At 36.7% G+C, this 23,335-nt stretch overlaps 3 protein-coding genes across 6 annotated transcripts; 2 read left to right on the top strand and 1 right to left on the bottom strand.

The window, feature by feature from the left end:
* Positions 1–3,928: 3,928 nt before the first annotated feature.
* On the top strand, positions 3,929–5,041 carry LOC141813050 (uncharacterized). Its single transcript, XM_074700957.1, has 3 exons — positions 3,929–4,594; positions 4,820–4,881; positions 4,957–5,041. The coding sequence occupies exons 1-3, from the start codon at positions 3,929–3,931 to the stop codon at positions 5,039–5,041; spliced, it is 813 nt and encodes a 270-aa protein (XP_074557058.1).
* Positions 5,042–5,117: 76 nt separating this feature from the next.
* On the top strand, positions 5,118–6,474 carry LOC141813049 (uncharacterized). The gene is made up of 5 exons (XM_074700956.1): positions 5,118–5,224; positions 5,361–5,487; positions 5,557–5,841; positions 5,916–6,015; positions 6,095–6,474. Exons 1-5 carry the CDS (start codon positions 5,118–5,120, stop codon positions 6,472–6,474), a joined length of 999 nt encoding a protein of 332 aa, XP_074557057.1.
* Positions 6,475–14,082: 7,608 nt separating this feature from the next.
* Positions 14,083–22,036, bottom strand: LOC141813328 (uncharacterized). 4 transcript variants are annotated; one of them, XM_074701271.1, is made up of 6 exons: positions 21,800–21,988; positions 21,388–21,479; positions 15,825–16,085; positions 15,049–15,285; positions 14,726–14,943; positions 14,083–14,521 (listed from the first exon to the last, which is right to left on the bottom strand). In XM_074701271.1, the coding sequence occupies exons 3-6, from the start codon at positions 16,068–16,070 to the stop codon at positions 14,296–14,298; spliced, it is 927 nt and encodes a 308-aa protein (XP_074557372.1). In that variant the 5' UTR covers positions 16,071–16,085; positions 21,388–21,479; positions 21,800–21,988; the 3' UTR covers positions 14,083–14,295. The 4 variants fall into 4 exon arrangements, with proteins under 4 accessions (XP_074557372.1, XP_074557373.1, XP_074557374.1 ...); XM_074701272.1 differs by having other exon boundaries at positions 15,825–16,035; XM_074701273.1 differs by lacking the exon at positions 21,388–21,479 and having other exon boundaries at positions 15,825–16,035; positions 21,800–22,036.
* Positions 22,037–23,335: the final 1,299 nt, after the last annotated feature.

The raw sequence follows: 23,335 nt of genomic DNA, 5'->3' as shown, positions 1-23,335 counted from the left end.
TGCTGATTTGGCGACGATTCTTATTTTCGTTGCTGATTTGGCGACGAATCTCATGTCCGTCGCCAAATTAGCAACGAAAATGGTGACGAAAATAATTCATCACCAAATAAATAATTTAACCGTTCTCGCCCCTGACTTTTCCTTTCTTTGCTTTTCTTCTCTCTCGATCCCTAACTCGCCGAAACCCTAGATCTGCTGCCACCACCTCTCCTTCGCAGGTTTTCGACTGATTTCTTCGCCTGATCATCGAATTTCTTTGCCTGGTCTCTCGGTAATTTTTTTCCCGCATTTCATTTTTTTTCGTCGCACGGGGCTGATGGCGGCGCTTCCCGTGGGTTGGTGACGGCACTGGTTGCCGGGACATGCTTCCCGCGGCCTGCCGCTGGCGCTGGTTGCCGCGGGTGGCCGCTCGCTGTGGCTGCTGGCCGCGGCGGTGGTCGTCGTCGCGTGCTGCTGCTGGTGGCGACGGCGGTTGCCGCCTGCTGCTGTTGGGGCGGTGGTGGGCGTCAGCTGCTGGCGGTGGGCGTCAGCTGCTGGCCGCGACTGGTGGTTGTCGGCCATCTACTATTGGTGGCGGCGGTGGGCGGTAGCTGCTGGCCGCCGGTGGTGGTCGCCAGCCATTTGCTGCCCGCGGCTGGTGGCCGCCAGCTCGTGGCTGCTGGCTGTGCCGGGTGGTGGCCACGCGGTAGCTGCTTCCTGCATTGGCTAATGGCCGTGCTAGTTGGTAGACCCAATCACGGTTCAGAACCGACGATTCGACGATTCAGAACCGCCGGTTCGACGGTTCATGGCAGTTCAACCCTTAACCTTAACCGCCAAAGACGGTTACGGTTCACGGTTCGAAATCGCTGGTTCACGGTTCGGTTCACGGTTAGCCATGGTTCGCAACGGTTCGAGATTATTATATTAAAAAATTTAAATTTTAAAATTTATTTAAAAAATGGCTTGCACTTATTAAATTGTCTACGTATCCCCTTAGGGTATAGGAGAATCAAAGCCCACGTAGGTTTTTTACATTTTTACCTTTTTACATCACTCATTCACTCACTTCCATTTCCTCTCATTCCTCCCGTTGTATTCGTTCCTTCAGTATCAAATTCTTTGACTTCGTCTTCTGAAAGTTGCATTCCTTGGATTCTTTTCTCGGCTCTTTGGACATGTTAAAATTTCTTTAGTAATTACCGAGAGAACAAGAAAACTTAGAGCCTTCTGTGACCACCACTTCAAAATATCGAAATCTTCGCTATCTGCTTCATTAAAATCAAAAGAAGTGGTAAAATAATTCTCAAGTTCCTGTGTGGAACTTGAGGATCCTCGTGGACGTTTTGTCTGTTCTTTTAATAAAAGTTATGCTTTTGAAAGTTTTAAATTAATACTAGTAGTTTGTTGTTGTGTTTTAGAAGTATTAGTTTGTATTCAATATTTCATATAATATTGATTATAAATATCAGATAAATAATTTCTAATAATATATATAATATTAGCAGGATTAGGAGAATAAGAATTTTTAATAGGAATTAAAGCATCATAGTTTAAAGTTAGCATTTCTTGTAAAACTTCTAATTTAAATCTAGGATATAAAGCAAATGCAACTAAATAAATTTTAAAAATTAAATAAAAATATTTTTTCCATTTAGTTTTCATAGCTAATATACAAGAAGTTAAAGCTTCATTATTGATATGTTATTTAAAATTAATACTATACTACAAAAATTCACTAAAACTAAATGAGCAGTGGGATAATAAACACCGAAAAGTTGTTCGATTGCATCATTAAAAACTTTTAAAAATTCACAAATATTACTACAAATATTCCATTATTGTGAAAATAAATATATATTAGTATTACTATTTCCTGAAAAAAAATAAACATAATAAATCTTTATATTGAAATGAATCTTGTAATAGTTGATATGTGAAATTCCAACGTGTTGGTACATCACGTGGAAATTTTTTAGATCTCATTCCATTAGCTTTACAAAATCTACCCCATTGTTTCATCATAGATGATGAGATCATAAATAAGAAATTGCGATTTTAATTGGTTTAATATAATTTTCTAAAAGTCTTAATCCATCTTGAACACATAAATTTAAAACATGACATACACAACGAATATGAAAAAATAAACCACCAATAACAGGTTGGCAAATAAATTTTAGTTCATCTATAGAAGCGGTATTAGAACTAGCATTATCTAATGATATTGAAAATATTTTATGAGTTAATCCATATTCTTCTAAAATTAAACATAATAATTGTGCAATGTTATGGGCAGTATGTGATTTATCAAAAACTCTATAAGCTATCAACCTTTTTTTGGAGGATCCAAGAGCTATCAATCCAATGACAAGTCACACCCATATAAGAATGAGTTTGCCAATGATCACTCCAAATATCGGCACATAAAGAAACTTTATTATTTAATTTACTAAATTCATCAATTAAATTTTTTTTCTTATTTTACTAATTTTTTAATTGTATGAGTAAGTGTAGTCCTAGAAAAACGTTTAGCACTTGGATTAAGAGATTCTTTACAAAAATCTTCAAATGTGCATTTAGATCCAAATTAAAAGAAAGATGTTCTATAGAAACAAATTTAGCTAATGACTCTCTTAATTTATTATCAGAATATAAAAATAAATCAGAATCAGTACTACTACCGATAGAAAATCTAGATAATTGTGTTTGAGAACAGTCAAGTCCATATTCTGTCGGGTGCTTCGTTTCTATATGTCGTTTTAACGATCCATAGCCGCCGCCGGCTTGGAATTTGTAGGAAGCATTGCAATGCTTGCATTTTGCACGCATTTCTCCCGATAGAAGAGTGACTTTCTCAAAATGTATAGTAAAAATAGAAGATTTTAGAGGAGGATGTTCCCGAACCTTAGAAGTAATTGCATCAGTACTTCCTTGTGTTTCGGGCGTCGGAAGGTGTTGGGCCTCGATCTCTTCGTCGATGGATTGAATGTTGGGATTCTCATGTGCTATTTCTTTTCCCCTCCAAGATTGATGTGAAGAACTTTCACCGCGGCCTCCTTCCATTGTAGTCGAAAGATGGAGTCGAAACTCGAAAACGAGAGAACGCGAACTTGCGAAGTTGAGAATGAGAGTTAGAGAGTAGAGAAGTGTGTGGAAATGATGAAATGAACTCCCTATTTATAGAATTTGGATCATAACGGACATTAAATCATAGCCATTGATCAAAAAATGGTCAAATGATCTTAGTCGTTGAAAAAAAAATCAAAAAATAAAAAAAAATAGCCCCGAAAGGCTCTGAACCGCCGGTTAACCGTTAGAACCGCCGATTTCAATGGCTAACCCAAAAAAATCAAAAGGTTGAACTGGCGGTTTAACCCACCGGTTAATCGGTTGAACCGCCGGTTCAAGAGCCATTGAACCTTAACCGACCCGGCATCCTGCCGGGCTGGTTCCGGTTCGGCCCGGCTAACCGGGTCAACGGGCCAATCGGCCCGTGGTCGGGTCTACCAGCTGGTGGACGGCTGATTAAATTTTAATTATGATTTAATTATTTATATTTATTAGTATTGTTGATTAATTTTGTAATCTTGTTTATGCAGATTTACATTTAAAGTAGACGAAACAAATTAAATTCTTCCGGCTTGAGGTATATATAGTAGTTTATTAGATTTTCTTAGAATTTAATTATAATATAATTGTTTAGATTTTAAATTAAATTTTTTTATTATAATATAGCTTGAATTATTTAGACTATCCATAAATTGTCTAGTATTATTAGGTTAGAAAACATGCATGATATGTTAATATTAACTTATTGACTTCAAATTTACCCTAACACTCTAAACCCTAAACTCTAATCCTTAAATCGTAAATCATAAACCATAAACAGTTATAAGCTCACGTTGATGGAGATTTATTATTTCATCTTTCATGGGGTCCAAAAGCAATGGTACGGACTTGGCCAGTATATTTCATAAACGGTTATAATTTTCATACTCAGGAATATGGAATGGGCAAGTCTACAATGAATAGCGGTGTTTGTGTGCAATCATCCAATGATGGAGCTCCAAGTAATGATTTTTATGGGTTATTGGATGAAATTTTAGAGGTGGAATACACAGGTTCAGATATTCGAGTTGTATTATTTATGTGTCGGTGGTTTGACCCTGTCAGAGGGATGAACGTGCATCCACGGTATCATTTGGTTGAAATTAATCATAAGAGATTATATAAGAGATATGAACCATTTGTCTTGGCACAACAAGCAATTCAAGTCTTTTATGCTTCATATCCAAGTTTGAAACGAGACAAAATTGATTGGTGGGCTGTTTGTAAAACAAAAGCAAGGTCAAAAATTGAAGAACGTTGGCAAGAAAATGCATATCAACAAGACGAAGTTGTCAACACATTTGAGACCCTGGAATATCATATTCCTACATTACGTGATCCCAGCGGAGTAGTTATACCCATACAGACAAGTGAAATTCATCAACATGACGACGACGAAGATGAAGACGACGATCCGACGACGATCGACGACGACGACGACGATGATGACGATGACATCGATAACGATGACTATGACGATGATGATTTTGAATTTGCATGCAGAGTAAGTCATGTAAAATTAAAAATAAATATTAATCATTCACTTTAACATATTTAACGGATGTTGTCGTGTAGGTGTATCTTTTTATTTATTCTCTACATTTAGTTTTAATCTTAATAATATTATAAATGTGATTTACTAGCTAGATTGATAAAATTCTTAATTTAATTTGTTTGTTATATATATTATATTTATTACTGCACTTTTTTTCCATATATATTATTACAGGTGCTTTGGTGGTATATTGATTTGCTACAGCTAGTCAGTGTAGATTTGCCATCATGCATATGGTATGTTTTTTAATATTTATTATTCTTTCAGTAAATAAATATTGTGTTTGATTTCTTCTAATATGTTATTTTCAGTGGCGACGTGGTCGACGGAGTTCCAGCGGTCATGCACCCACAGTCCCCTCTCCTTCACAGCCGCCTCTCCTTCAGGTGCAACTGACTCTCCTTCAGGTGCAGAGCTGCCTCTCCTTCAGGTGTAGCTGTCACTCCTTCAGGTGCAGCCCCCTCTCCCCCAGATGCACTCCCAGGCGCCTCTCCTTTCGGTGGAGCCCCCTCTCCACCAGGTGCATACCCCTCTACAGGACCTTCCCATCACCCAGGAGCTGGGGAAGGTCCTTCGACTGTACAGTCGTGTGCAGATACACGACCATTGATATCCCCTGTCGGCGATTCGTAAGTATTTTACCTTTAATATTTTGTCAATAAATTTATTGGTTTATAAATATTTAACATCATTTATTTGATATTGTATATTATAGTTTTACTGATCCTGTCCATGTTATTCACGTGATTAATCGAATCGTGAATAACTTATGGCGAGGAGATTTCATGAGTTATACGAGCACTCCAGATTCCACCAGACAGTTGTGGTGGAGTGAATTTCAGGTAAACTATATATTCATTCAATTAATTATATATCCTCTAGTTTTATTAAATAATTTATTTTCATTTCAGCGCTCTTTTACTTGGGATCCAATTGATGAAGTTGAAATTCGACGCATTTTTAAGAAAAAATGCGGTGATCACATTCGGCAAACCCTCAATCACGCCAAAACAAGAGGGAAAAAACCACCATTCATCACAGATGAAAATTGGGTGCGGATTTCTCAGTTTTGGGAATCCGAAGACAGCCGAAAGAGGAGCAACCAAAATAAGCAGAATCAAGCTTGTAATTCTGGTGTCTTATCTGCGACGTATGCGGGCGGCTCAATCAATATTGATGAGCATACACGCAGATTGGTAAATTCTTCCACCTATTTCACTTTTATTTTATTTCATATTATTATTTATTATTTCTAACAATATTTTTTTAGGCAAAGGAAATGGGGCGAGATCCTGACTTTATTGATACTTTTACTCGCACTTTCCAAAAGAAAGACAAGACCTGGAGTGGGGACAGAGCAAAAGCTATTAAGGTTTAAATATTTATCTAAATTTTTTTATATTTAATTTATCAAATATTTCAATATATTAACAAATATTTTGATAATACAAGATAAATATGATGAGCTCGAGCTAGCACGAGCTTCAACTGCTAGCTCTGAAGGTGATGGATCTGAGCCCTCAGTGGGTAATGATTTGAGTCTATGGCTGGAGGCCAGTGGGGGAGACAAAGGTGGTAGAAGGATTTTGGGTATGGGTTCTTTGAGCAGAACCTATAGAGTTGTTGGTTCATCTTCTATCACTTCCCCAGCCGTGACATCTCAGATCCACAGTTTGACTGAGGAGGTAACCCAGTTGAAAGGGTTACTAATGCAACGAGATGAAGATATGAGGCAACGAGATAATGAAATGAGACAACGAGATGAGCAAATGAGACAAAGAGAGCGAGAAATTAATATATTACGCAGGCAACAAGACTTGCTCTTCTGACATCTTCAGTTGTCGTTCCCTCTGGGTGATGATGACGACGACGACGACGATGATGATGATGGTGGTGGTTCTTAATGAATTTTTTATGTATGAATTTTTTACAATTATTATTTTATTTATCATTGTATTACATCTGCAAGTTACTAATTTATATAATTTTTCTAACTGTGTTAATTTTTTTAACAGTTTTTTTGAAGACAAGTCAGAAGAAGAGGTAATTTTTGACATACTTAACTTATAACTTAAGCCTACCTGTAGTATATTTGTCTTACTAGACTTACCTAAGTCTTACCCTGTAAGTCTAACCTACTAGGCTTACCCATGCCTAATCTCTAGTTAGGACTAGTCACTTCTATAGGTAGACTTCCTACCTGCCAAACATTCGATCAGTCTTAACCTGCTTGGATTTTCCCTTGCCTAACCTCCAATTAGGACTAGTCATTTCTCCGTCATTGAAAACCCTAGATTTGCAATGTGTCACGAGGTAGGGTTGCAAATTAGAATTTATAGATTTTATCGAAAATCCACGATAAATACAAACAAGCAAGTATAGGGGCCTCGAGTCGTGTTTTTCCAAGGACTAGTAGAAAATCACCTAATTTGAGCTTTCGTGTCGTTCTTTTTGGGTTTTCAATGAAAATGGGGTTTTGGGGATTTTTGGAATGAAATGCAAATTAAAATTCAAGGTATAAATGGGAAATGCATGAGAGCAAGAAAGAAAACCTAAGTATTAATCTAATCTAAGAATGCAATTCAAATTGACTTCAAGAACAAAACTTAAAGTATCTAACAATGAGATTTATCATCCTTAGTGTGTAATGCAGAAGTTAAAGTCCTCAAATTGTAGAAAATCACAGCTCACAACAAAGACTAAAAGATTCTGATTGCAGAACTAAAACTCAATAGTTCACTTCATCTCTTGAATCAGGAACTTGACATGGTTCTTAAGCAATAAAATTTGAATTCCTAAGGGCTTCGTTCCACTTGCAAGACACAATGGAGTTTATCTAGCCGAATAAAGTTAAAGAGCTGCAATGCATAAACCTAATTAACTAGCAATCTGATACAAAAGCCTTAAATCTGATACGGAACAGTAACTGATGCTAAACCTCAGCTCTTGCCTAGAGTTTCGATATTTGACAATACAACTAAGTCTGGTCAGTTTGACCAAGGGTTGACCCAAACAGGATCTGATGTTTGGATGTGTGGAAGTGAGTGAAGTCTAGTCAAACGACTAGCAAGAAGCCCTAGTCGGTTAGACTTGACAGTGGAAGTCTTGATCTGGACGATCGGACAAGGGAAGTCCGGTGAGTGAAGCTGGGCAAGGGAAAGTCCTAGTTGTAGGCTAGGCAAAGGGAAGTCCTGATTTGGAGGATCAGGCTGAAGTCTTAGCAGAGTCGAAGCACTAGGTGAAGTCTGAGCTGGTCTGGAGGACCGAGTCACAACAGAAGTCTGGGCTGGTCTGGGTGACCGAGTCGCAGCAGAAGTCTGAGTTGGTTAGAGAGAACCGAACCGTAGCACAAATCCTAGGGGTTGAGGGCAGAGCAGAGCAAAAGTCCAACAAGTCTAGAGGACTTGGTTGACACAAATTCTCCTGAGTGGAGTGGGTAAGGGCGCGTTCCCAGAGTGGAACAGGAGGCGTCAGACTAACTCAAAATTTTGGTAGAAATATGAAGTTAGACCCACAAAATAAGAGTAGGTTGTGTTGTTTTGTTTGCATGTTTATATTGCAGGAATCTTGATGCAGGAGCAACACATGAGGAGTCTGACTTCAACGGGTCATAACTTTTGACTCAGGACTCGAAACGAGGCATGGTCGGATGCGTTTCGAAGCCCTTTCAGAGATATACAAAAAAAAAATTCTAGAGTCGACTCAGATTATGGCTGGAGTCAATTCCAGGGGCTGGAGTCGACTCAAAGGTCAACCGAGTCGACTCGGACAGCAGATAACGAGCAGAATGAATATTTTATCTGCCACGTCAGTTGGAGTCGACTCAGGAGTAGTATAAAAGGAGGTTAACGTGCCGAAGCAATTCATTCAAGCCATAAACTTCCCTCCTCACCTAGAAGTGCTTTGGAACGTAAACGAGGCCAGACGCTTACAACCGGGGAAGATCCAGGAGGAGTGTGCGGCGCTCAGGACTTCCAGATCGGCTAAGTGTTTGATTTTTTTTATTATTGTATTTACTTTTAGTCTTTATTCTTATTATAATTTACGGACTGTAAGATGAGTTTCTCCACCTCCGAACATGGTTCGGAAAGGAGACCACTAGTGGACGGGCACCTCCCGAATTAGGCCTTGGACGTACTAACCCTAGAGAGTTAGGAACCAAGTAAAATCCGCGTGTCCTTATGTTTAATTTTTAATATCCGTTGCTTAGTTTTTGATAGAAACGAAAGATTTTGAAAAAGTAACTACACGCTATTCACCCCCCTCTAGCGCATACAAGATCCTACAACTTTAAGTGCGTACATTATCACATTCTAATTTTTGATTAGTTGTCCAATTGCGTGGAGGTCATTGAGGAGGTCTTTGATTCAGACGTAGAGTTGGCTTGCGATTTCTCCTTTTTGCATTTTTATATTATACAATTTATTTAAAATCAAATCTCGTTTACTCACCTTTGTATCGAAGGTTCCTTTATACAGCTCAATTAGTTTTTCCCACAAGTCCTTTGTATTGCTGAAGGGTCATACTCGATTGAGTTCCTCCTTCATTAGGCCACACTGGAAGGTCTATGTAACTTTTGCATCGACCTCAATTTTCCTCTTAGTTTGTTGGTCCCATTTGTTGCAAGCTAGGGAAACTCCTTCGTTGGTAGGGGCAGTGTAATCGGTTTGGATGATTATCCACATTTCTACCTGTGTCTTCCAATGGTACTCCATCTAGCCCTTGCAATAGCTAAAGTCTTCTCTAGAGAAGAGGGATGGACGATCTGTGTTGTAGTCTTCTTGATGGGTCATTAAAATATATTTCTTAAAATAAAAAATTAAAAAATATATTAAGACTTGGTCTTGAATTAGTAATGCAGGAACAAAGAATCACAAATAACAAAAATTGGCTCGTGTTTTCATCAAATTCAAGCAATTTAAAAAAAACTGAATAAGTTGTTAGAAGAATTGATTGCACCAATTCAGACTACTTGATCAACAAGTGAAGAAGACAAAAAAAATTGCTCGAATGATGGTTTCACCAATTCAAAGCCCTCCCGCTCTAATACCAATTGTAGGATTGAAAAAAACACTAGAGGGGGGTGAATAGCGGCTTTACTTTTTTATTTTATTTTTGAAAAACTTATTTTAGATGATTTAGAATACGCAACGAAAAATACAAAACAAAGCACAAAGTAAATACAAGTTTGTTTTACTTGGTTCACAACCTCTAGCTATTACTCCAAGGCTCGCAGTTCTTAACTGCTTCCGATGGGCAATCCACTAAAAGACTTTTTCTCAATGAGAAAGAGTCTCACCTTTTACAATAAGACGAACAATAATAAGTTTACCATTCCTAGAAAATTAAGTACAAAAGATGGAATTAAAATAAGCTACTTGTTACCGACTATAGGTGAGATCTTGGGTGTGATGTCGGTGTAGCATTTGCACATCGTAGCAGTGTCTCTGGAGTGTAGTAGAATAGTAGTAATCATTGTTGTAAAGGCTTTGTTCGCGACTGCTTATATTGAGCAATCCGAGCACTTGGATCTGCTTTTGAGCGCCCCCACGTCGGCTATTCGATCCCCTATCATAGCAGACTTAGCATCTCCGAGCGCTTGGATCCCTTTCAGGTGTCTAAAATGCTGACTTGACGATTGTCAGATCAGCCTTGACTTCGTCGTGTCTTATCCTTCTCCGAGCGCGTAGAGGCTGAGTTATCCCGACTAATCGAGATTTGTTACCTCATCTCCCTCGCTGGCCCGAAGTGTTGATATCCGGGCACCTAAAACATATAGGGTCGCTTGAACTATCCGGGCGCCCAGATCCAATAGGGGTGCCCAGAGTTTGGTTTTCCTCCAACTTTATTTTCCTACATTAAAGAGTTAGCACAGTACAAATACAATACAGGAAGTTATGTTAGGACAGTTTTATAATTGTCTGGTCTTGACTTTTGGGTTTCTTGTGAAACTCTAGATCAGACCGACACCTACTGTTTCCTTCAAGAGAACGCGTCCTTACCTACTCCTCTCAGGAGAGTTACCTTTTGCTAAATATTCAGTCCTCTAGACTTGTTTATGCTTTTGCTTAGCATCCAATCCTCTGACCCTCAAGACTTCCTTTCGATGTCCAATCCTCGGTGACCCATCATTCTGCTAGACGTCCGGTCCATTAACCCGCCTAGACTTCTCGCCTGCCAAGATTTCTTATCCAATCCAACTAACCAAGACTTCTTACCTAGCCTTCAACTTGGGCTTTCCTTATCTAGCCTCCAACTAGGACTTCCTTGTACTACCTACACACTTAGATTAGCTCGTTAGTACACAACATACTCTTAACTTGAACCATTTGTTATGATCAAAACACAAGTTCAATTATCTGATGCTCCTTACACCAACAGACTTTTCACTACCTAAGGTTCACACCCTTAGGATTTCCCTTTTACTTGGAGTTCACTCCTCCAAGACTTGTCACTACCTAATATTCACTCTCTCATGATTTTTTCTTTTGCTTAGAGTTCACTCTTCCAAGTTCCAAGACTTCTCGCCACCTAAGATTCACTCCATTAGGATTTTTTTCTTACCAAGCATTTGGTCACCCTTAATCTGTTTGGGCTTTCCCTTGTTAGATATCCGATCATTCTTGATCTACTTGGACTTTACCTTTGTTGGATATCCGATTAACCTTAACTTGCTTGGATTTATCCCTTGCCAAGCATCCGGTCAATCTTGACCTACTTAGACTTTTTCCTTTGTCAGTCATCCGATCAACCTTAAGCTGATTGGACTTTTTTCTTGTCTAGGTCACCCTTGACCTATCAGGACTTCTAATTAACTTGGTCAACTTTGATCAGATCTCATTAATTAATATATTGTCAAACAAATATAAAAAAATATGGGAGTCAATTGCACCAACATTCCCTTCTCATGCTTAACATTCATCTCTCCATAACTTGTTAGGACTTCAATTGTGTGCTTGACATCTGGTCCTCCATGACCTTTTAGGAATTTTCCTCTCATACCTAACATTCAGTCCTCCATGACTTGTTAAGACTTTACTCACATGCCTAACATCTATTACTCCATAACCTGTTAACATTTTCTCATTGTCAAGTATTCAGTCAACCGTAATCTACTTGAACTTTGCTTGCTTGTCAATTTCTATTAGACTTCCAACTCTCAAGTATCCAGTCAACTATGACTCACTTGAATTTTATCCTTATCAATTCTCTGTTGGACTTCTAAATATTAAGTGTTCAGTTAACTATAACTCACTTCAACTTTACCTCGTTAATTTTTTATTAGACTTTCAATTATCAAATATTCGGTCTCATCATGATCCACTTAAACTTCTCTACTATCAACCATATTCAAGCAATCTTGATATAGTTGATGTCTCTCTCAACCATCAAATATATTGATCAAGCAAGTATCTAGACTCAATTCGAGCTTGGTCAACCTTGATCCGGAGTCGATTGCACCAACAACTAAAAGGGTGCAAGCTATGCTAGCGTGAGCCAAATTTGAGATTGTGAAGACTCTAGGTCCAATAATGAATTTTGAGTAAAATCAATTGATGTATTTACAAGTTTTGAATATAGGACATGGAAATAGTGTGACCATTGGTAGTAATGTAAACCATTGCAGAATGGAAGGAATCGTTGTCAACATGTGAAAGAGAGGAGCATACAACAAGTGGATATTCAAAACCACTATTGAAAACGCAACATGAAAATTGATACACTACACTACATGATGTATAGGTCTTGCTTTTTCTATAGTATATCATGTTGTATTTTCATGTTGCGTTTTCATGTAGTGTATCATTTCTCATTCAAAACCATTTATTTCAAACTATAATACTTGACTAGAGGACAAACCCTAAATATACCATTGAGAGCTTGAACCACATTCGTGCGTTATTCTGTAATAGTAGAGCTTACAAATACTAGATTGACTAACCTTGAAATGGAGTGAAGTGCAGAAAGAGATGCAAAAGGAGAGGAAGAAGATGAGCCAGCAGCAACAGAACACAGAATGGAAGTGGCAACGGAGATGAGCAATGATTTTAGTTTCAATGTTTCCAAGTGAGAGAGCGGAAGGAGATGAGTTAAGAATGGAAGTGGCAACGGAGATAGCAATGATTTTAGTTTCAATGTTTCCAAGTGAGAGAGCGGAAGGAGATGAGTTATGAGATTTTTATTTCACCTAGCTAAAAGAAAAAAAAGTCAAAAGTTACATGCATCCGAACTAAAAACATTTTTTCCAGTTAAAAATATAATTCAGATGCTTTAGACATTGAATTAGAGTTACAGTGGTATGAGAGAAAAGTAGGAATGAGTATTCGATTAAAATTAAATTGAACTAAATTGAATTAATCAAAATCTAATTGAACTGAATTATTTTGAACTAATCGAATCGATCGAATTTTCAAATAAAAATCGAATAAATCGAATTGATAAAATATCGATTTATTTAGTTTTTGATCAAATTAACTGAAATAACTAAATTTTTTAAATATTATGAAAGATTTATCAATTAATTAGAAATTTATAAATTCATTTACTTAGGAATTTATAAATTATTTTTTATTTTGATTAATTCAGTTTAATCGAATAAGAAATTTTAAAATCGAAATCGAACTGAATTAACCGAATTAATTAATTTTTTAGAAAAAAATTGAATTTTTGAATTAATCAAATTAATTGATTTTTTTAGAAAAAATTAAATTTCTGAAATAACTGAACTAAATTTTAAAATTCGATCGGTTTAACATATTTTTTACTCACCCTTAGGGAAAAGTATTCTAGAAATTAAATTAACTATGCCCTTTGATAAAACCTATGTGCCCTTTGAAAAATACATGAAACTAAGTACACCCTTTAAGAAAATATTGTATCCTTCTTGATAGAATACATCAACCTCAACCTCACTTTAACGTATTTTCATGGAGCTATTGCCTCCCTCTCCCACGGGCACAGTACAGCGACAAAGTATTCAACAGTTTACTCAAACACACATAATTTGATTCCCAACTTCAACACATAATTTGATTCTCAATGTATTGTAAAATATTTTTCTTTAGTAGAATGAAAATTTTAAAATATTAATTGCTAGACAAAACATCACTCACACTTACAAATTTATTTGATTGGTAAATCGAGAGAAAAATCGTTCATCTCCAGAATTAATTGAGCGCACAAAGATTGTAAAAAAAAATATAGCTGTTGAACCAAGAAAAAACATATGATCATAAAATGTCATTGGTCGACAATCAAATATCTCAACTCGACTACAATTCATCAACACATGCCAATTCTATTCCCAACGATCCAAGTATTCCTTCTTCACACTTAGTCACGTTTCCTGGAAAATGAATTTCATCGTGCAGGTGAAAGAAAGCACACATTTGTACAAAAAATTGATAAACAAAAGAAAGCGCATTTGTACAAAAAGCTGATAAACAAAAGAAACTAGCAAGCAAAATTGTACACTGTAATTGTCTGTGTAAATGATTCCCCTGATAATTGTGTCGGTCAATCTGTTTATCTTTTTCTTACCAATCTTCAAGAGCATGAATCGTTTTATATTACAAGCAAGAAGGTTAGAGACTTCCACTGTTTCTATATCACACATCGGTGTTTGGCAAAGAACAAGACCATGCTCTCTCTTATGGAAGTTTATCAAGCTCCATCAAGTTATGATTTGCATGGATGTCCTCACTGTTACTACTTTCTGCCTCTTTAATATCATTCAAAGCTCGCCTTGCATAAACTGTGAAGGCAATTGTAATGGCAACAGCAACTATGAAGGATATGACATTGTAAACAATCTCCAATGGTTTCATGGTATACTTTCCATATTGCATATCTGCCAATGTCAGTATCAATCGTCCACTGCATCAAACCAAAATCCAGTAAACTTGTAAATATGATAACTTAGCCGCAAGTACACAAACTAGAAACAAGGAAAAAGCTTCCAGCAAAATGGAATGTCAAGATGGAATATGGTCGAGATATCAATGAGCTAAGGCTAACCAACTCAAATGTGGATATATATATATATATATATATAAATGGACCAGCAAACAGATCACTAACCTGTAAATGTAGAGGAAAGCTTCCGGTATCATTCCAGCTATTGAACCACAAAAATAAGGTTCAAACTTTATACTCGTCACTACTACTACATAATTGAAGATCGTATATGGAAATGGTGAAATCCTAAATAGCGTAACAACTTGAAATTGTTGAAACCAACTTCCATCGCCAGCCAGCCTAAGTATGGTAGCCTGCTGAGGCCATTTACTCAACCACCTCTGCATATGTTGACAGGGAGAAAAAAATCAAAGATTAACTTGGATCTTCAGTTTGGGTTTATTTGTATGGGGGCAAAGTGAAAATAGAGAAGAGAAAGGTCTTACATGTATCCGCTCACGAAATAGTAAACCAATAAAATAAGGTAACACCATGCCGATTGTAGTTCCTACCATGATGATGATAAATCCCAGACCATATCCAAAAATCATTCCTGCCAGCCACATGGATGGTCCAGAAGGAACTAGAATAACTGGGAACAAAGCCAAGGAGGCAACGAGCACAAAAGCAAGAACTGGCCGCCCAAAAGCAGTTGCTTCCCACTCCATCATTGGTAGAAGTATCTATTGGCAGTTGAGAACATGATCAACATGGCAAATAATTGATGCTTGTGCAAATATTTGTATATTTTTTCTAAACAAAGATATCTATAAAAATTGCATACCATGGTGATACCACCAGGACATGTTCCATAGGATACAAAATTATCAAAACAACTGAATTATTTTGAGATCAAAACCAATCTAACTTAATATCAGAGCCAAACAAGGAACATGAATGTGTGAATTTGTAGATCTGCTGGTAAGGAACTAACAAAACAGAAGGCAGAACATGCAGAGCAACAATTTATTGGACCTAAAAACCATGTTAGGGAGAAGTTTGGAGATTAATATACCAATTAATCTCACATTAGATTTTATTTTGATGAGGTGTTTGCTTCTTAATTCATGTTGCACAAGACTTCCTGCTGAAATACCACAATCATATGCAACCTACAACATCTACACATAAGCCAGGACCGATGGAATGAAACTTCCTGTCTTAACATAGAGAAAATCCAGAAATTTAAGTGAATATCATGGAGAAAGGGAAAACGAGTTACCTTTTCAAAAACAAATGGAACTCCCCATTTCACAAGGATAGAAATGAGTACCACCAAAAGAAGGCTGATGAATAGCATTTTCATCCACCAGATGCAGGATTTTTTATCTGTTTGAACTGACAGCTGGGAATCAAAATTGGATAATCTGGCCTCTCTTGGCAACACTAGTCTTGCATATTCTTCTTCCATTGTGTGTAGCTCAGGGGTATCACTGTTTTTCACTAACATCTCAGGTGAATTTGACATGATAGTCGAGAAAACCTATTAGACAAGGCATGAATAGGAAGAAATTCAATTGAAAAGTGTTATCATGCTTACAAAAAGGATATGTCAAATTTAAGTGAAGGAATGATCTTGATACAATTAAAACAAAAGAGAAAGAAGTGTATTTCACACAACTTTTTACTAGTCATTCCATTCCATTCTTGCTAAAATAGCAATCACAAAATGTGCTCTTATTTTGTAGATAGACAAATTTTTGTTGCAAAAATAATAAACTCTAAACCTTTCAAAGAAATAGCCAAGGAAGATCCATACAGATCCGTACATAAAACAACTAAATAAAAGACTCTTTACATTAGGATTACAATTTACATCTTCAATGCTTAATACAGACAAAAGGCAACCAATTGTTTCCAAAGAAAGCAACTCCGGTGCTACAACATAAGGAGAACAGAAGCAAGGTGGATAAAAGTGTTACATTTTTAAAATTGAGCTAGTGCTAGATAGATAATAAAACTAGTTTACTTTAAATTCTTAATTACACAATTCGAGATCTTAGTGATGACTAGACTGAGGTTTGCATGAATGCTTTTATAAGCCAAAAGAAACAAAATAAATGTTTTGAATAGCTTTGCAAAGAAATAATCATAGGAAAAGGATTCTAGTATGTCACAGTCCTAGTTTTGGACTCCTGTCTCCTGGAGATGCATCCAACATTACTATCTGATTCTAGTGTCTAATGGAGAACTTTTTTAGCTGATATATGTACAAATTTTCAAAAATTGGATAAGAAACATCTTGCAAGTTTGGGGATGATATGCTTGACTGATCTTCAATCTTGAGTTAAAAGGCTTTTACAAGGCCTTTTCAGTTAAAACACTAAGATGGTGATCAGGACTATACAACGACATATTGTTTAGACCTTGAAAGTTGGTGGATATTGTGCATCTCAGTTCTACCCAACTCCAGGACCCTAGCGTTTAACAGCAAATCATTTGTTATGTCTAGAACTGATGGCAAAGGATGAGTCATGGGAGATTTCTCAGTACTTTCACAATAATGAAATGTTGTTTGGAATTAGTAGAAAGATGAAATTAAATATATCCAGAAAAACAAAGATGATATGGACATATTCAAAGAAAACCAACAAAACCTGTAGGTAGATAACTTGAATAGGTCGCAGAAGAATTGTAAGGGGTAAAAGAAGCTGAACAAAATGCAAATAAGATAACGTTATTGTCCGCCATAAACTTCATCTCTTCCCTCATGGCTTTGATCCATTTTTTCAGATGAGGGCGTTGTTTGACTTTTTAGAAAAATTTAGAAACATCCTCTAGCCCAATGTCAAACTCATGCTCTTAGAGATAAACATAATCACGTGACATCGTAGATCTCCTTTCTCTAAGGGATCTCCTATGTGGCACTTGTCCTTAAGGTCACCTTGGGAGTCATGCTCAACTGTATGAGAAAACACCTCTATTTGAGCTGAAGTCTCCTCGACTTGAATTGGAGGAGATAAGGAAATATTATGGTCAACTACCCCTTTCAATTGTGCAGCTTATATGTGCAATGATAACCATTTCACTATCAACTACATGATATTTCGTTAACTTTATTGCTCTCACTATCCTCAATGAATTTGGCATTACCCGTCTTGAAAAAAGATCTACTTAAAGGATTGAAAAACTTGAAAACCTTTGAGTTTTCAAAGTATCCTACAAAATAACAGCTAACGGTTCTTTAATCCAATTTTCTTTCATTAGGCCTATAAAGTCTAATCTCAGCTGGATAACCCCAAACATGTAGATGTCTAATACTAGGCGCTCTACTAGTCCACAATTCGTATAGAGTTTTCATCACTGCCTTACTAGGAACTCTATTAAGTAAATCATAGTTTTGAGTGTCTCACCCCATAAGACTCTGATAAAAAAGAATGTCATCATACTTCTCACCGTGTCTTTTAGGATCAGATTTCGTCGCTCTGTTATACCATTCTATTAAGGGATCTCAGACATAGTGTATTGCGCCGCGATTTTACACTCAGTAAGGTAATCCGCAAATGGCCTAAGACGTTGTTCACCTAATCTATCAAATCTACCATAGTATTCACCATCACGGTCTGATCTGATAGCTTAATTTTCTTACCAAATTGATTTTCAACTTCGGCTTTAAAAGTTTTGAAAATGTATAGGGATTGCGACTTCTCGTGAATAAGATAGAAGTATTGTATCGAGAATAGTCGTCTATAAAGCTTAAGTATATTTGATCATTCCAAAAAACCTTAGAAAATAGTCCTCATATATCCGTATATATAAACTCTAAGACTCCATTACTCCATCATAAACCCTTATTACTTTTGTTAGTCATTTTCCCTTTGATACACTAAATGCAAATTTCAAAATCTAGCATATCAAGAGAATCGAGAATTCCTAATGACATTAACCTTTTTAAGCATTGTTTAAATATTGCCCTAAATGCCTATGTCACAACATGGATGAACTCTTGTTTGTCACACCATGTTTCACATCTATACTATGCGTTACAATATCATCCATATGAGTTTTAGTTTCTAATCTGTATATTTTGTCAATTAAAAAACCAGTGCCACACAATAAAATTTCAAAAAATACTAAGCTTTCCATTTCTAAATGAACAAGTATATCTAGATTTGTCCAAACATGAAATAGAAATTATATTTTGTATAAATGACGACATTACAAATGTATTTTTCAAATTTAAAAGTACATTATTCCCTAAACAAACTCTAAAGACACTTATTACCTCTACTTTTGTCTTTTTTTCAGTTCTCGTATAAATGAATCTTTCAGTATCAATTGACAGTCGACTCCCATGATAACGCTACATAGTTACACTTATAAGTAGTTGCACCCGTATCTATCCATCAAATGTTATTAGGTACAGTAGCTAAGTTAACTTTTGAACTGACAAAGTTGAGAAGTTTGCTTTTGCTAGTTGACGAATCTGAGGTAATATAAAGTTAAGAAGTTTACCTTCGCTAGTTGACGAATCTGAGGTAATCCTTTTTCAGATGACCTTTCTTTTTACAAAAGCAATAAATTAGGTCCGGATCTTGTTGCTTTTGCACCTTATGCCCTGATGCCCTAGTCACAGCAAGTTGTTTACCCTTACTCTTACTCTTATCTTTTTTCTTCTTTTTGTTCAAATATTTAGATGAGGATGTAAAATGAGCACTGTGAGATGTGTCGTGCCTCAATCTCTCTTCTTCCTGTATACACTAAGCTATAAGCTCATTTAGTGTTCATTTCTCCTTTTGAGTATTATAGTTAATCTTAAAAGAAATAAACTATGTAGACAGAGAGATTAGAACAAAGTTTGTAAATACGCTTTCGAACATTTCAAGTTTTAGTGTCCTAAGCCATGTAACCAAATTCGATATCCCCATGGTGTATGCTACCCTTCCTGTTATACTGCATGAACGTCAATTTCGTAAGAAGTGTGGTAGTCTCTTTTCATTTGAGGCGAATCGTCTTGCTAACTCCTTAATGAAGGTTTTGGCATCCTCGTTTTCAGTTATTGAACCTCTAATGGATTTCAGAATTAGCATCTTCATGATCGCAAGACTCATGCAATTCGATCGCTCCCGCTTTTCATAAATCACCTTTTGATCCGCAGTGGAATCACTAGACAAAGATGCAGGGCGATCATGGCTAAATGCAAAGTCTAAATCCATGTAGTCTAATAAAACCATAATATGCTCTTTCCATTGATCATAGTTTTTGCTGGTAAGCACGAGCATGTTGTTCAGATTGACAAATATTGATAATGCTACATAAATAAAAGAAAATAACATAGCTCAATTTAACAAATAAGGCATGTACATTTATAGTTGTGTAGTAACAAAATACAACAAACAAACATGCAAATTTATGAGCATTAATTGAGATATCTAATAGGATATTACATTAAGTGTTTGAACTAAAATATAACTTGCTAGTGGTACTCTCCAAACAACTCTTAATCACCTTCATCTGCTACATAACTCGCCTTTCTTTGAGACGATGCATTATACACATGATATTTTATTTATGAGCTTCCTTATTTAGCTTATGTTTTTAACTAACACTCACAATACTTCTATCGGCCATATAGTATCCCTTCCTTTAGGCCGACACACTATACACATGATTTAGAAGTCAAATGATTTGTGAGCTTCCTTAAACATACATCCGACATAAAGAATGGTTTTCCTTTGGGTCAACCATCTTTAGCATGGATATACATTAATCTACACAATACCCCTAGCCTCCCCAATGATTCTCGCTTTGGCGATAGTATTGACTTGACTAAGTAGCAAATGCGAAGAAAAATGCAAGAAAATTATTAAAAACGCAGATAATCAGATATCAATCGATTGTGTTATATATCAATCAACTGATACCGTCAACAATCGACTATGTAATATCATCAATCAATTGATACTCTGTATGTACCAATTCTAGACACACAAGTCAATTGATCCTTATTAACAGTCGACTACCCCACGGCAATTGAGATTGCTATGATGTTGCAAACAATGTGTGTGGCAAGAGTAGAAGTGTAGCAACGAATATGACAGGTTGTTGTCAAGTAGAAGCACTACACAATGAAGCAAAATATATGACATTGTTGTCCTACAACTAGGAGTGGTAGACTCAAGAGGACTAGTGACTCTAGTAGAGGACTCTAGATTGGGTGAAGGAAGAAGAGGTTAAATGTACCTGTAGCCCCATTAACTTTCTTGGCAGTAGCTCCCACCCTTGCAATGGCAATGATAGACTTATCCTTTAGTCTAAGCACAAGTCAAGAGTTAGAGGATTAACCTCCTCCTATCCAAGTCAACGGGAAGAATATCATAAAGCCCGGGCTGCTTGAAGAGAGAAATTGGCATTAATCCGATTGGGAAGCGTTATTGCAGTTATCACAGTTTCACTCATTGTGTAGGCAATGTTGACACTGTCATAGCAACGGAGAAGCCCAAGGAAAAGAAGCTAGGAGAGAAAGAAGAGTCTAATAATAAATAAGCTTGCTCGTTAGAGGGGAAGAAGAGAGATTTGAAGCAAAGAGGCTGACAGGTAGATGGGGTCAGCCTCTTGTGAATAAGTTTTGGAATTCTAACCCTAGAATTTGGACTCTAAAACCACATATAATTTGGATTCTATTCCATGGGTATCTATAAACTCATGATAAAACTCTAAACTTAGAATTACTAATGTGAGACAAAACTCAGAAAACTTAATTCCTAGTAACGCTAATACCTTGGGTACTAGAGAATTATTAATGAGACAAACTCAGTAAACTTAATTCCTAATAAAGCTAATACCTTGGGCACTAGCGATAGAATTTTGGATGCATTTTAGATGGGCGATCTATGTAGTCTTACACAGCTTGATCATGATGATCTTTTCAAGTATACTGCAAAAAAGACAAACGCTTTCCTCATTAGTACTGTATAAATATTTCTTGAACTTTACTGCACCAGCTAAAAAGAATAATAATATTCACGACATCACTTTATCTAAACTCACATACACAAGAAGAACAAACGCCGAAGCATCATAATAATAACAATAGTAATAATAATCAATAAATTACAACAAAACATTCTATATCCATGTCCCCGTAGAAACTGGTAGAGAGAGAGAGAGAGAGAGAGAGAGAGATTTTGACGAAAGAATGATGGACACCCGGTAGCTAAAAAGGTCGAAGAATAAGAAGGGGGATACAAATCTAACCTTTTGATCCTTAGGAAATGAAGAACTCGGCGATCGATGAGGAAGAGAAGGATCGCCGAGTTTGGCGACGGAGTTTGCAGGTTTCGTTTCTTCCTCTTGTCTGCTCTCTCGACGAAGAAGAGGAGGACGATGCAACCAAGGGGAAGGGGAAGGGGAAGGAAAAGCAGGTGGGATTCAAAGGCTGCTCCTACAAGGCATCTACTGCCGGTATTAACAAGCAAGGGCAGGAACGAAGAGTTATTTACTGGAATGCCACAGATGTGGAGCGTGAGGCAGCAAGTGCGCGTCACCGGCTTCAAGACTTGTTCGCAATGCCATGTCACCCCACATGCACTTCATTCTCCAGTCAACGGCGCAGGGCGTGTCCTTACCCGCGTTGCGCGGAATAGCTGCCACGGTTTCAAATTGCTTCCAGAAGGAAAGGAATAATTTATTTTTATTTTCTTTTAAATGTATCAATAAGCTTATTCAACTTTTTGGTAAATTTCTGTGTGCGAGTTTAACTTATTCGAAATCGCACCGCTTAGTTTGAAAATTCCTGAATTTGCGCCTCCTTTTGATACCTAGCTAAACTATTATGGTTAAAAGAATATAATTGCACCTTCTCTTGTTACATAGCTAAAATATTTATAATCAAAGAAAATTAAGCTTTTCAGAAAAACAAATGTAACATTATTTGAAAATAATATCATAAATAAATAAATAATGATACACATCACGTGTGTATATATATATATATATTGTAACGCCCGTAAATTTTTTCATAGATTTTTCTTATAAAGTTTTTCCAAAAAAAAAAAAAAAGGAATAAAAATGTGTAATGGCCGAGGTTCGACCCTTGAACCTCTAAGTAGTGGAGTTAAGGGAAGGATAGTAATGGTCATTGCCCCAGCAAGGATTTTCTATCATAAAAAGGGAAACATTGTAATTATACAAGTTAGACACGAAGAGATGCTTCAACTTCCATTAGTATAAAAAGGGGAAGTTAAAGAGAAAACTTAGGGTTTTCCGTCTTATTTCCTTTGGGCGAAAACGGCTAGGGTTTTCTTCCTTCCTCTTCTTCCTTGTGGTGGCCGGCCAAGAGAAGGGAACAAGGGCCTTATTCGTATCTTCCTTCCTCTTCTTCCTTGTGGTGGCCGGTCCTTCCTCTTCTTCCTTGTGGTGGCCGACCAAGAGAAGGGAACAAGGGTCTTATTCGTAAGATTCAGGCATACACAAAGGATTCTAAGTACGCAAGAGTTTCGGAGTCCTCAACCTTAGGGTTTTTCGTTAGTAAGTACAAGAAGAAAGATGTAAGTACTCCTCACCTGCAGTAAGGGTTGTTCTCGATATTTTTTCTTGCTATCGTAGAACTATTTATCTTGTCAAAATAATGTGTAGAATGTTGAATGGTTATTTTCGCTTCACACATGAAACCCTAGCTTTATTTAAAAGTTCATATGCATGTGAAAAAAAAAATTTCTTTTATCATTCTAAGTCCTTTTTAAAGTTGATGAGGAGTTTATAAGCAAGGAAAGACCAAGGTCTTGAAAGGAT

Source organism: Curcuma longa, chromosome 20, assembly GCF_044706935.1.
Source record: "Curcuma longa cultivar G26 ecotype Majalengka, Jawa Barat chromosome 20, ITB_CL_G26_1.1, whole genome shotgun sequence".
Lineage (NCBI taxonomy): Eukaryota > Viridiplantae > Streptophyta > Magnoliopsida > Zingiberales > Zingiberaceae > Curcuma > Curcuma longa.
The sequence above is the reverse complement of the archived record's forward strand: the minus strand, read 5'-3'. Positions and strand labels throughout refer to the sequence as shown.

Coding starts and splice junctions, on each gene's coding strand:
- LOC141813050 (XM_074700957.1), top strand. CDS start 3,929: ATGGTACGGACTTGGCCAGTATATTTCATAAACGGTTATAATTTTCAT. Junction 4,595..4,819: donor ATTTTGAATTTGCATGCAGA/GTAAGTCATGTA, acceptor ATATTATTACAG/GTGCTTTGGTGGTATATTGA. Junction 4,882..4,956: donor GATTTGCCATCATGCATATG/GTATGTTTTTTA, acceptor TGTTATTTTCAG/TGGCGACGTGGTCGACGGAG.
- LOC141813049 (XM_074700956.1), top strand. CDS start 5,118: ATGCACTCCCAGGCGCCTCTCCTTTCGGTGGAGCCCCCTCTCCACCAG. Junction 5,842..5,915: donor ATGAGCATACACGCAGATTG/GTAAATTCTTCC, acceptor ATATTTTTTTAG/GCAAAGGAAATGGGGCGAGA. Junction 6,016..6,094: donor GGACAGAGCAAAAGCTATTA/AGGTTTAAATAT, acceptor TTTTGATAATAC/AAGATAAATATGATGAGCTC.
- LOC141813328 (XM_074701271.1), bottom strand. CDS start 16,070: ATGTCAAATTCACCTGAGATGTTAGTGAAAAACAGTGATACCCCTGAG. Junction 15,286..15,824: donor TTCCATTTGTTTTTGAAAAG/GTAACTCGTTTT, acceptor AACTGCCAATAG/ATACTTCTACCAATGATGGA. Junction 14,944..15,048: donor TATTTCGTGAGCGGATACAT/GTAAGACCTTTC, acceptor CAACATATGCAG/AGGTGGTTGAGTAAATGGCC.